Here is a 13,973-nt window from a genome sequence, read left to right as displayed (position 1 = left end):
TGCGTCAAACAAATGAAATCTCAGAACGCGTTAGTTATGCTGCTTTATGTAAAGGTAAACACACGTAGCCTCTGTATTGTACTACTAGTATTTGAATTTATTTGAGTCGTGTTCGGAGAAAACTGGGTTTAATGCATGTGCGTAAAGTGTCATCCCAGTTTTCTCAGAACGCGACTCATTGAATGTGGCTGTAGTGCGAAATCCAATAAAAAGTATTTTGTCACTCTCGCGCTTGATACCTAATACATACTTTTAATGTTATCTCCGAGATCAGAAAAACGAATGAAAATATATCATGCGCATTTAAATGTCATTGTTAAATGCGGCGAAATGATAGAAAAAATAACAATTTGAAATATAAATATTTGCGCTTTCATATAAAGACGGATGAAGAAACGTATTTGAAAACAAATACAATTGTCTCGTTTGAATGTTCATTATTTGTATAGTATACCATATTAAGCAATATCCAAATAACCAATATTTTCCGAGGCCGATGATAAATCACTCAGAGAGTGACACTTAAGAAATCGGATGTAAATAAAAGCAGTTAGTTTTATTATTGTGGACAGTAATACTAGTATATCGAACGCTATCAAGAGTTTATTGACCTTTAATAGTGCTGATCTATTTACTCACGATACGGATAGGATTGTCAAATATTGGTCAACCGTGTGAAATTTACTTTTGTTTCAATAATATTCATCGACCGTATTTTCAGTCAATGTATTGGTATCTTACTGATGTTGAATTTGGTAACGGGAATAATCCGAGAATCTCTGTTTTTATTATCTTTGATGCGTAATATTTATTGAAAATTATACCCGGGTATCTTGACAAGACATGTAATACCATGTAGTTGTATTCACAATCTTAATACAATTACAAATTTAGACACGACCATGTGGTCACTTGAAATTAATAATTAATCATAAGATATGCGTAGCTGGTTTTTTTTTAAAATAAAATATGTTCGCTTTCCATAAACAATAAACAGACTCACAAGAATAATAGTTGGATGTTCTTTGTCTTGCTCATGGTAAAGCAAACATAAACACTCAAATAATAACAACAACCAACAACAACATTAACAACAACCAAACAAACGAAAACACGAAAGTTTCTAAAAGTTGTGTATAGTTTCTGCTATTCAGTTCGGGAGCATAATTAACCCATTTTCTAAATAGAAAGAGCGTAGGAACGAGGGTAATAAAACGTCTATTATATTAGCTAAGAGCTTATGGCTTCAAATATTTACTAATATACTTAATACACTTAGATTAAAGACGGCTCATAAAAGTCAGAGCCGATTTTTTCTACCCAATTATATAGAGATTTCCGTTATGGCCAGATTGGCTACGATAACCCGATCCTCTTTGCTGATATCAAATAAATTGATGCGCGGCTGATGTTATCTAATAAATAAAAAGTATTATATTTTTGATCTACCAGTATGCAACGTGTTCACCATTTCTGCAATAAAAATGCAGTAAACAAAATTCTTGGTAAAGAAGTTACTTTGATCGCGATTGTTGCAAAGATCATGTACGCGTCAAAATGTCTATAATAGTCTATCTAACCAAAATCTTCTTCGGTGTACATGTACAAACAGTTTGTTTACCGAGTTTCAACCAGTTAAAAGACGTTAACGCATTCAAATACATTTAAGGATTTTTTTAATACACTTCTTTATATGATTTGATAAAAATAATTTATGACATCAAAATACAGATAAAAAATACGATAGTTTCTACTCGTTTACAATCATTTAGATTAGTTAAAATGCATGTATGTATATTTACAAATCAGTGATGTTATTTAAAGCAAAATTATTCCCACATATGAAACAGTAAGTACTCACTAAGACCTGTTTAGTTGTGAAAAAAATAAGCGAATTATTATATTTTACAAATATTTTATTATTTAATCCGAGGATTACCATCAAACTACTAAAAAGGAGCGCATATTAAGCGACGATTGTTCGAGAATCTCCAGTGTACGCAATCAGTTTAAACTACTATTTCAATAATTATACTTCTCCATACTTTATAATTTAATATTAATCATTTATTGATACAGCAATAATTAAATAAAAAATGCACTGACAATATTACCAACATTTATTACGTATTAATTGTGTTGTTGTGCGCAGTATTACAACAATGCCATTCCAAATTTGCTCATTAAAAATCAAATCAATTTACTTCCTAAAATATAACACATATTTAAACAACATACTTACCCGTTGCAAAAATTCCCGGAAGCAACAGCAAAGTTGTAATCGCTATTCCGATCATAATAAACGTTTTTTTTCAAAGTCAAATGCAATTTCTCTTAAACTTATTTCGCGTCGATATGAACGCGCGCTGAGATGTTAACACTCTAAAGGTCCGCGCGTTTGTTAACTCCGACAGGTAAGGAGTGAGTATTTATATTAGGAGTGAGTATTTATATTAAACGGTAAATCGATTTTATGCGATACAATCTAAATTATATGTCTTTCTGAACGGTCAAAGCATGGCTATTTACACGCGTGTGTATTTTTTATGAGTTTATGATGTACTTCTGCGACCGAGGCTGAATGACGTGAGACTCCGGAATGTGTCCCGGCACTTCTTCTCAATTTTCTTACTAGGCTCACAAAAAATGGGACTAATAAATCGATGCTACATTTTCCGGCTTTTTGTTTTGTTTTTATGAACGGCATCTTATTACGGAGTACCCGAAGGCATCCAGACCTGCCCGTATGGTCACCTCTACATTACAAAGCTCAGATACGCCTGGAACGGTCATTGATCCAGGTGAAGCGTAAAATATGCAAGGCCCGTAAATTCTGCACGTTGAGGTTCCGGTCTTGTGATTTTTACGCTAGGCTCAGTAAAAAATGCAAGACCCATTAAAAGTGCAAGTCTAATATTGTTTTGCAATGAATTTGGTATTTAATTGGAGGAAAACTATCACTAATTAAAACTTTGAATTACGCTACACCGGGTCGATTACGTGAGAAGCGCGTACACCAACCACTGCGCTATGCCGGTAACCAGAATATGTTTACCGTGTTTGAACATCGCGTTAAGCTTTAGCGATTTCTTGATGACGCACGTCGAGTTAAGGGAAGACAATGTTAAACGATAACAATTAGATGTAAGCAGTACAGCACATATTTACAAGCATTTTATTTAAAGGCGGATAATATAGTACTATTATGTTCGTTAACTTTTTTCATCGAGGGGTATTATATTTACTATTCATGTGAAACAAATTGGTCCATTCAGTACGTACATGAATAATTTTATAGTAAACATGTATGTCAAAACAAATGGAAACGTTCGAAAACCATTTAAATCAAATTCTAAAGGCAATAAGGTTTTCGATTAAAGCGTCTCAAAACTGAAACCATGTTATACATGCCCATTTTGTAATGGATTTCAGTACGTTTAGGTAATATTCTGTTTAAGTTATAGTTCCAATGGCGATCCAATAATACCAAATAGACTGAAATGAAGTCATAACACAATAAAATGTCGTCAAAAACGGATTGCTGTTATTATTGCATTTATATGTGCCGCGTTCTAAGAAAACTGGTCTTAATGCAAATGCATAAAGTGTCGTCCCAGATTAGCCTGTGCAGTCCGCACAGGCTAATCAGAGACGACACATTCCGCCTAGACTTGATGTTCGGTAAGGTAAGAAAGGATTTCCATGTAACTCAAAATACCATACAAGCGGAAAGTGTCGTCCCTGTGTGTCGACATTTTAAATAGGCCGTTTAAGCAAATTAACATTTTGCTTATTTTTGCATTGATAATTAATGTGATTTGGTAAATCGTAGTTTGTGTGCGCGGCCGTGAAATTACAATACTTTTGAGGCCAGTGAAGCGGGTAAGCCGATAACAAGAAATGGTAGAGTACGCTAATATGGTATCTTCCCACTTTTTTGCAAACATTCACGAAGATAATGCGACCGGAAGTTAGCCGAAGGACACTACGGGTGAACATGCAGCTTTCGAAGAAAATGGTGGGTTTCATCCGGTTTGAGCGAGTTCTTAGGTGACCTCGTCACTCTATTTTCAAAAATAAAAACGGGGAATAGTGTGGCAAACTTAGCCTTTTCCAAGGATCGCGAATCAATGCGTAGGGAAAAGGAAACAACATAGACAGAATAGTTTATTCAGACTTATACAATAGTACATCGTCTTAATACTAAAAATACACATCATATTATGTCACGTGAATGCGAATAATAACATAACATTATATAACATAAAATCAATACAAATAAACATAATATATGGTAAGAACACATAAGTTCTAACGAGAGGTGGTGAAATCTACTCAACAGTATTGTTTAGGATAGTATTTCTTACAACTAGAGCTTCTTTTATATATTTGCATACATTGGAAATTACTAATTTATAACAAGAAACTAAGTATTTGTGAAATTTATACACATATGGATTAATATAATATGTATTACTTATATATTTTTTTCTTACATCAATGTAACATCTGCCAGTTTGAATTCTCAACGGGTGTGCAGAGACTCTTATTCTTACAAAAAATAAACGCAGACGTAAAGGAAGTAAGTTCAAAAATTCTTCATATTCAAAAGAGGTTTTAAAAACTTTATACATATCTAATACAGGACTGCTATTCAGTTTACCATACCACTCTTGTCTAAAATTGTCAACAAGTCTACATTTGAATTCTCTAATAAAACTATTTATTTGCACGACATTTGGATTTTCAAATACATAACCAAATCCATAATTATTTATCATGTTTTTGACATGTGTGACCCAATTTGTAAAACCTTTATTGCAATCGTTTAAAGCTTGTTTGTAAACAATTTGCATAATAATATTTTCACTGGTTAAAATTTTAAACCAATATAATTGATAATTTTTACAAGCCTGTTTACATACAATGGATATCTACCTAATTCTCCATAAACAGCAACATTACATGTATTTATTTTAACCTGAAGTAATCGTTTGCAAAATTTAAAATGTATGCGTTCAATTTCATCCGACTTGTTAAAACCCCATACTTCTGCGAAATAATTCAATATGGAACCCACAAAGGAGTCAAACAACTGACATAATATTTTTGGTTTAATATCGAAGTCATGACATTTTATCAACAATGTTTTCATGGCTTTAAGGGCTTAACCAATCAAATGTTCTTGATTTAATTTAAACTTCCAGTATAATTTAGTACTGTGCCTAAATAATTAAAGTTATCAACAACTTCAATATCATTACCATTGTATGCCAATTTTTCATTTTGTTTTAAACCTCCTCTCTTCCCAAACACCATAATTTTTGTTTTAGCAGTGTTTACATTTTAACTCCAAGACTTGCAGTATAAATACAATTTACCTTGTATACCAGACTTAAACATTTTCAACCATAATACATTGCGGTATATACTATCAAAACATTTTAACATATCGACGTATTTAACATACAAACGTTTATTTTTATTTAAATAATTTTGAACATTCGACATCAAGATATAAATAGCATCAACAGTTAAATATCCTTTCCTAAATCCGAACTGAGCATCCGAAATAATAGTGTTTTCGCTGCAAAACGTTTCAATGCGTTTGTTTAGGATAGTAGTAAATAATTTTGAAAAGCAGCTTACTAAAGTAATGCCTCTATAGTTATTTACATCATTAACAGCACCTTTTTTTATGCAAAGGGATTATAACGCCTTCTGTCCATTTATCGGTAAAAAAGCCTGATACAAGAATAACGTTCAAAACATCGCACAAATGTGCTGACAATATATGACTGCATTCAAGAAAATATTCATTCAAAATACAATCAATACCTGACGATTTATTTCGTTTTAAACGTTTATTGCATTGTTAACGTCTTCGACAGATATAGGTACGTCGAATTCTGGGAATACAGAATTTTCTAAGTTAAAATTATTATTTAAACAAAAATCTTCTGCTTCATAATTACAAAAATCAGACTCATTGTTACTAAGCTTTTTGAAATTTTTTGTAAATACTCTAAGGATATTTTATTTTTTATGGAATTATTTTTTTATTTGAAAAATTTCCAAAAATCTCTTGGTTTGTGTTGTCTTAATTTTTTTCTATCTCCAACATTTTTTGCCGATAGCAACATGCTTTCTTCTTGCGGATTAAGTCTTTATAATACCTCTTACTTGTGCATAGACGTTCTCTGTTTATATCTGATATATCTGATTTACTTGAGTTAAAAATACGTAAAGCGTCATTGTACAAATGTTGTGCATTGATGCATTCGTGATCAAACTAATCAACATTCTTTACACCGCTATTTGCACGGAAACTAGGATTTGTTTTGTAAACACATATTTGAGAGAATAACGGATCAGCAACACTGCGGATTGTTTCAGTAAATCCATTTAAAATGTAATTAATTGACGCTCTACTTGAACAATCAATATTTTCTACAATAGAATTAAATACAGGTAACATACAAATAATACCTGAACGAAATTGGCTACGTAACGCATCGTTCCACTTATATTTTACATCGGTGTAAGACTTATACTCAGTCGATGCGTTAGTACATTATAATGAAAACTGTAATGGGGCGTGATCACGCACGGTAAAATCTGAAATACTTGTAAAGCTGTATTCATTTGCCAATAAATAATCGATTACAGAAGTACCGTTAGTTGAATAAAAAGTTAGCTTACAGCTATTCCCAACTCTACCATTAACAATTCGCATACATGTGGATTTACATAAATCTAGTAATTTTACTCCATGATTATTTAATGAACTATCTACTGAGGCCCTAACAGAGGCGTTGTCTGGGTAGTAATCTACATCATCATTAACAGTATTAATAACTCGAGGGCACTAACAAGTACATGATTGTACACTTTTCGAAGGTGGTGTGATAAATAAGTTTTAATGTTATTTTTAGTCAATCAAAACACGATTATGCTGGTTTTTCCATTGATAAATCTAAATAATAGTTTGCCAATGCAAGGGACTATAAACCGTATCGAAGAAACATAATAATTGTGTAGCAATCATGAAAACTGATAATACATCTATCATGAGTGTAATGGTGAATTTGATACGCCTTATCGTGAGTGTAATGTAGAATTTGATACGCATTTAACCATTAGTGAAATCCGCAGTGCAGTAACATCGCTCAAGCGTAACACACCTTCAGCTTATCACCAGTTTTTAAACGAGAATACACAGAATGCATTGATATTCGTGATAGTTTATTTAGTTATAGTTTGTTCTATATTTTAAATGTAAAATACTATACAGAAAGCTGGATGAAATGCTTGATAATACAATTTCACAAAAAGGCGACACAAGCGAGGTTAATAGTTATCGTGACATTACACTTGTTATTTGTTTGTCCACCTATTCACTAAAATCTCAAATAAAAGTATTGAGCATTTGTGTACGTGAAAGTTGCAGTATTCCGGATGCGAAATTCGGATAATGCAAATAGCGTTCCATTGTAGCCCCATTTTTTTCTTAGATTAAGAGCTTTATTTGCAGCGTGACGCTGTGTACTGATTATTAAAATATGGTTTTGTTGTTGTTTGCTGATGATACGGCCATTATAGATAAGACCCTGGAAGATAATTATAACACGACCGTAAATCACGGGCGCCACCTCTTTTTTGCCATTCATTAATAAATGAGCTAATGCAACTTCCGAGACAGCGCTAAGGACAGTTTATTTTGAATTGTCATGGATAGTTCTACAACTTTGTGTTAAATTCGGACAATACGTTCATTGAGTCCCTATTTGAATAGGACCACGTTGCATTTCACCGTAGAAACAACTTCGCAGTCAACCCTTACAAGCTTTTACCTTAAATTAATTGTTTTTCGTTCGGATTGTTTCATAAATTCTTTGGTTATTGCTTATAATAGTTTTCATGAATATGACTCTTCAAAAAGATCAAAACCAACCTCGATGTTCTGTTTGTCTTTATAATAAAACAGTTAAAGTCTCCGAATTCCAGATAGATTAAGCAAAATCAGTTAGCACTTAGGTTTACATTAAGTTCAGACTTCCTTAAGTACTTTTAGACTACTTGGCCAAATCGGTAGAGATCACGTAATACTAGGCCACACAGTGCATTGAGTTACACAAATACCCATTAACTTGTTTACAAAAAACAGGTTATTGTTACCAGGCCATGCTCAACTACTAGTAATTGAATTTACTTTGAAGGAATGGTATGATTTAAGCTAACCATACATAACAGGGCGTATTTTGTAAAGTCAGTTAAAAATAGACGCACGTGTTTATACATGTGTTTGGGTTGTTGCGAAATAGCTACAGGCAGCGTGAGCAAAGTTTGCTGTTTTTCAGAGCTTTAAATTTAAAGAGGGTTCTATATCCAGCCTGGATTGTAAACCGATCATATTAAAATGTACAATTGCAAAATGAGTTATTTCCGTGACTAAATAATTGTGCATTTCAACTTTTGTCTCAAAAGATAGGATTTGTAAGTAATGTCGGAAATCTTCCAAATCAAGTGGCAAAGTATCTTTCTTCATATTTTTTTAAATTATTTATGTACTAGTTAATTCAGTGAATATTATGTAATGCAGCAATAAAGAGCTTTACTGTTTGCTGGTTTAATGGAAACAAACAAACTTGTTTACACCATAGTATATTAATATATAATACACTGGTTACAGAAGAAGTGTGGTAAATTGTATTACATGAATTATAATAACGAGAACTTAAATGTCTATACAAAGAAAGTTAAGTGTTTCCAGTGACCCAACCGACCCTATTTGTTTGTGCCGAGCCTATTTTTTTGTATTTTATGTTGTGGTTTCAATCTTTTTTGCTAATTTAACGAAATATAAATGAGGCGCTTGCTTTCATGTTGCTTCATTGAATAATATACGCTTAATAAACATTAACGTTAAAGCAACACACATTGAAATGAAAGTAAATTTAATGATAAATAGAAATCATATTTTATCTATGCCAATTAGAATATATCTGGTGGTTACAAGGTAGAAATCCGTCTTTTTGCGCCTTTAAACTTAAAAATAGTCGTTTTGTTGAAATGGACGTATTCGTATAGAACTCCTATTTTGGGTTACTTTTTTTAAAAATTACTTTCTAACCAGGCTATAGATTTAATGACAATTTTGCACACTTTCAAATTGCATCTACATGTTTTGATTAACATGTATTTCATTTCAAGTTGTGTGACTTTAAGTAAAATAAACACAAAACGAATGTCAAGCGGATATTCAGAGGATTGGTAGAAACAACTGACTTTGTCAGCCTTAGTACCTTACATAGATTAAAAATATATATGCACACGTTTATAATTAAGGGGTTCGGAAAAAAATCGCAAGGATACATTTAGATCGTCAATGTCATTATGCAATCAGAAACATAATAAAGTATTCCGTTTCCTTTGCAATATAATAAAATTTTATACAATTGGTTGATTTTTTAATGAACATATTCTTAAGAACATATTCTTATTGCGTTAAACAAATAAAACTCCAGAAACAAAATGTTACGCCTCGGTACATGTGCGATTTGAATCTATATAATGCTGCTGTATTGCGAAATCCACAAAAAAATTCACTCTCGCGCTTGTAACTTTATACTTACTTTTAATGTTATCTCCGAGATGAAAAAAACAAATTAGTTAGGTTTTGACCAAATTCATCGAAAATAGCAAATGAGCATTTAAATTTCATAGGATGCGGCGAAATAATTAAATTTAACCCCAATATTATTATATCCGCTTTCACATAAAATCGGATGAAACTACTAATTTCAAAACAAATAACTTTATTCGTTTAAGACAGTGTTGATAACTTGTATTTGTATAGTAAACCATTTTAGCAAATATCCAAACAATAAATATTTCCCGAGGGACGATGATAAATCACTCAGAGTGTTACACTTAAGAAATCGGCTGCAAAGAAAAGCGGTTATTTATTATTGTGAAGAGTAATTTTTCGAACGCTATCAATAGTTTATTTACCTTTAAAAGTGGTGATATGCTGTATCTATTTATTTAAGATACGGAGTGGATTTTCGATATTGGTCAACCGTGTGAAATTTACTTTTATTTCAATAATATTCACGGACCGTATTTTGAGTAAATGTATTGATATCTTACTAATATTGTGCATAGCACGGTTGAATTTGTTCACGGGACTACACTGATAATTTCTGTTTTTATTATCTCTGATGCTCTGATGCGTAATAATGATTGCATTATACCCGGGTATCTTGACAAGACATGTTAGACCAAATTGTATATATATATATATATATATATATATATATATATATATATATATATATATATATATATATATATATATATATATATATATATATATATATATATATATATATATATATATTAAAAAGAGCATGTATATTATTTGTTTCACGCATGTATTATTTATTCTATGTTTATTCTATGAGTACTTTATCACACTATCTCTTACTTTGTAAAAATTGTTGATTAAACCTTAAACTTTGTTTTTCAATATGTCAGAATCATATCCGCATTACAGGTTTTACATCCAATGAATTAATAAATAAACACTGACATTTTTCAGATTTTAGACTATTAATCAATTTCAATACGATGAATAGTTTTCTTCCTCCTCTATCAGGTACGAAACACAATCATCTGACCCATATATGTGTATTCACTATTGTAGGCTAGAACCTTTATTGTAAGCTTTACTGCTGAAATAAATGTTGCGACTGTTGTTGGTGTTGTTGTTGTTTGTATTTATTATTTTAACACGATATCACATTTTGACAAGACCATGTGGTCACTGATATTAATTATTCATAATTACAGATGTGTTTTAAAACAAATATTTTTGCTTTCTATAAACAATTAACAGACTCACTCGATTATTAGCTGGGTGCTCTTTATCTTGCTTATGATACAGAAAACATAAACAATCAACTAATAAAAACAACCAGCAACAACATTAACAACAACCGAATTAAAGAAGCGCACGAACATTTCTAAAAGTTTTCAAAAGTTTCTGTTATACAGCACGGGCGCATAATGAACCCATTTTCTAAATAGAAAGAGCGTAGGAACGAGGGTAATACAACGTCTATTATATTAGCTAAGAGCTTTAGGCTTCAAATATTTACTAATATACTTAATACACTTAGATTAAAGACGGCTCATAAAAGTCAGAGCCGATTTTTTCTACCCAATTATATAGAGATTTCCGTTATGGCGAGATTGGCTACGATAACCCGATCGTCTTTGCTGATATTAAATAAACTAATGTGTGGCCGATTTTATCTCATACATTATGTTCGTCAATACTTGTATTGTATACATGTCCTCATGGGCTTAAATGCCTTATTGGATTGAAAAAAAACTGTATGTCTGTCTAAAAATAATTATATTCGTAATGCAACGTGTTCATCATTTCTGCAATAAAAATGCAATAAACAAAATTCTTTGTAAAGTAGGTAGTTTGATCGCGATTGTCATCAAGATCATTTACGCCTCAAAATGTCTATAATATCAAACCATAATCATCCTCGGTGTATATGTACAAACAGTTTGTTTGCCGAGTTTAAACCAGTTAAAAGATGTTAACGCATTCAAAAACATTAAAGGAGTTTTTAAATACACTTTTTATATGATTTGATAAAAATAATTTATGACATCAAAATACAGAGAAAAAAATACTATTGTCTATACTCGTTTACAATTATATAGATTAGTTAAACTGTATTTATAAATCAGTGATGTTATTTAAAGCAAAATTATTTCCACATATGCAACAGTAAGTACCCACTAAGACATGTTTAGTTGTGAAAAAGTATGCGTATTAATATATTATACAAACATGTTATTGTTTAATCCGAGGATTACCATCAAATTACTGAAAAGGAGCGCATACATAAGCGACGATTTTCGAGAAACTCCACTGTGCGCAATCAGCTTAAACTACTATTATAATAATCATACTTCTCCATACTTTATCATTTAATATTAATCATTTTTTGGTTCAGCAATAATACAACAAAAACATACACGTACAGTAATGCTAACATTTATTACGTGTTAATTATGTTGGTCGTTGTGCCCAATATTACAACATTGCGATTCCAAATTTGCTCATTAAAAATAAAGTACATTATTTCTTACCAATCACTGAATCAAAACTTGTTAATTCATTAAATATAACAAATATATTATATAACATACTTACAGGTCGCAAAAATTCCCGGAAGCAACAGCAAAGTTGATATCTCTTTTCCGATCATAATAAATGCTCTGTTTTGAATGCGCGTTGAGATGTGAACAGTCTAAAGGTCAGCGCGTTTGTTTACTCAGACAGGTAAAGAGTGAGTAGTTATATAAAACGGTAAATCGATTTTATGCGATACAATCTTAAGGGTTTGTCTTTATGAACGGTCAAAGCATGACTGTTTACACGCGTGTGCGTTTTCTTGAAGTTTATGAGTTTATGATGTACTTCTGCGCCCGAGGCTGAATGACGTGAGACTCCGAAATGTGTCCCGGCACTCCTTCTCAATTTTCTTACTAGACTCACGAAAAATGGGACGAATGAATCGAAGCTTCAATTTCCGGCGTTTTGTTTTGTTTTTATGAACGGCATCTAATGTCGGAAAACCCGGAGGAAATCAGACCTGTCCGGTATGGTCACCATACGCCTGGAACGGGCATTGTTCCCGGCTCGCCTATGTGAGAAGCGCGTACACCAACCACTGCGCTAATCCGGTAACAATAATATGTTCACGGTGTTTGAACATCGCGTTAAGGTTCATGTAGAGGCTTCAGTTTTATAAATGTGGGACCCCTAGCATTGAACTCAAATTTGACTAAACGAAGAGTGCCACATTGAAAATGTTTACATATTTGCTTAAAAGGGTGGTTTTCCTTCAAACTGCTACCAATTTTGTGCAGCAAAATATTCCATCGAAAAAATCAATTAAAATACAAAGCGATTTTAACACAGAAATAGACATTATTTTCAAAAATCTGAATGATGTGTATTCAACGAATTTCGGCGGAAAATTATATAACTAGTTAATAATATCGACATTGATGAGGGCAAGTTACGCTTAAATAGTAATTTTCTTACATATCTAGAAATATCAAAACTCGAACACATGTCATTTCATGACGATGGGGGCAGCCATTTTTAGAATCACAAATACACTAAAAAAAGACGTGTGGGGGGAAATTTTCAGCTGGAAAATATTTGAAATGGGGTAAGTGATTATATCTCTGTGTGATCATTTCTGTTATTAAGCGCGATATCTTCCTGATTAATGTTAACAGTTGTTTTACTAGTCGCGACCAACTGTCAAAATAATGATGTGTTTTCTCAGGTATGTGTATACATATACCAGGTTTTCTTACCACTTCACGTGATTTCGACCGATTTGTAATGCACTACGGAGCACAGCGAGTGCCACGCTTTCAAAATGGGTAGAAGGTATCGAAATACAAATGTATTAAAAGATTCGGTTTGCCAAAAGGAACACATTATTCAAAACGGTACAACGACAGTAGTTGTTCAGGAAGGAAGAAAGAAAAAACTATGATACCTAGCTGTGCATTTCTATGTAAAACTATGATTTCTAGAGTCGTCTGTACAAAACTCATAAAATCTTGCTATTGATGAGCAAGTTCTCATTTTATCACAATGATTTCTACCCAGCCAGACCTATTTCTTTATAATTTTTTTTACAATTTTATATGTCGTCTGCAATTTCTTTCAATTTGAGATGGTTTATAATTTTCAATTTGGTTATAGCAAAATTGTTAAGCCCTTGAAATAGAATGGTGACTCGTATTATCCACAATACCTGGATTTTTAAAAAGTAGTTCAGTTTAGTTAATTTAAGAATTTTGTTGAGGAAAATTATCCAAAAAATGCAGTTGAATAAAAACTCATTTGTTGTTTTCTGACA

At 32.0% G+C, this 13,973-nt stretch overlaps 1 protein-coding gene across 2 annotated transcripts in view; it reads right to left on the bottom strand.

The window, feature by feature from the left end:
- Positions 1-12,363, bottom strand: part of LOC127861046 (uncharacterized) — a 32,268-nt gene extending 19,905 nt beyond the window's left edge. The window contains exon 1 of one of the 2 annotated variants that reach the window (XM_052399403.1): positions 12,242-12,363. In XM_052399403.1, coding sequence (XP_052255363.1) covers positions 12,242-12,296 — 55 coding nt within the window. In that variant the 5' untranslated portion in view covers positions 12,297-12,363. Of the gene's footprint in view, positions 1-2,242; positions 2,407-12,241 lie in introns of those variants that run through there. The other variant, XM_052399402.1, reaches the window with a different exon arrangement.
- Positions 12,364-13,973: the final 1,610 nt, after the last annotated feature.

This window comes from Dreissena polymorpha, chromosome 15, assembly GCF_020536995.1.
Source record: "Dreissena polymorpha isolate Duluth1 chromosome 15, UMN_Dpol_1.0, whole genome shotgun sequence".
Lineage (NCBI taxonomy): Eukaryota > Metazoa > Mollusca > Bivalvia > Myida > Dreissenidae > Dreissena > Dreissena polymorpha.
The sequence above is the reverse complement of the archived record's forward strand: the minus strand, read 5'-3'. Positions and strand labels throughout refer to the sequence as shown.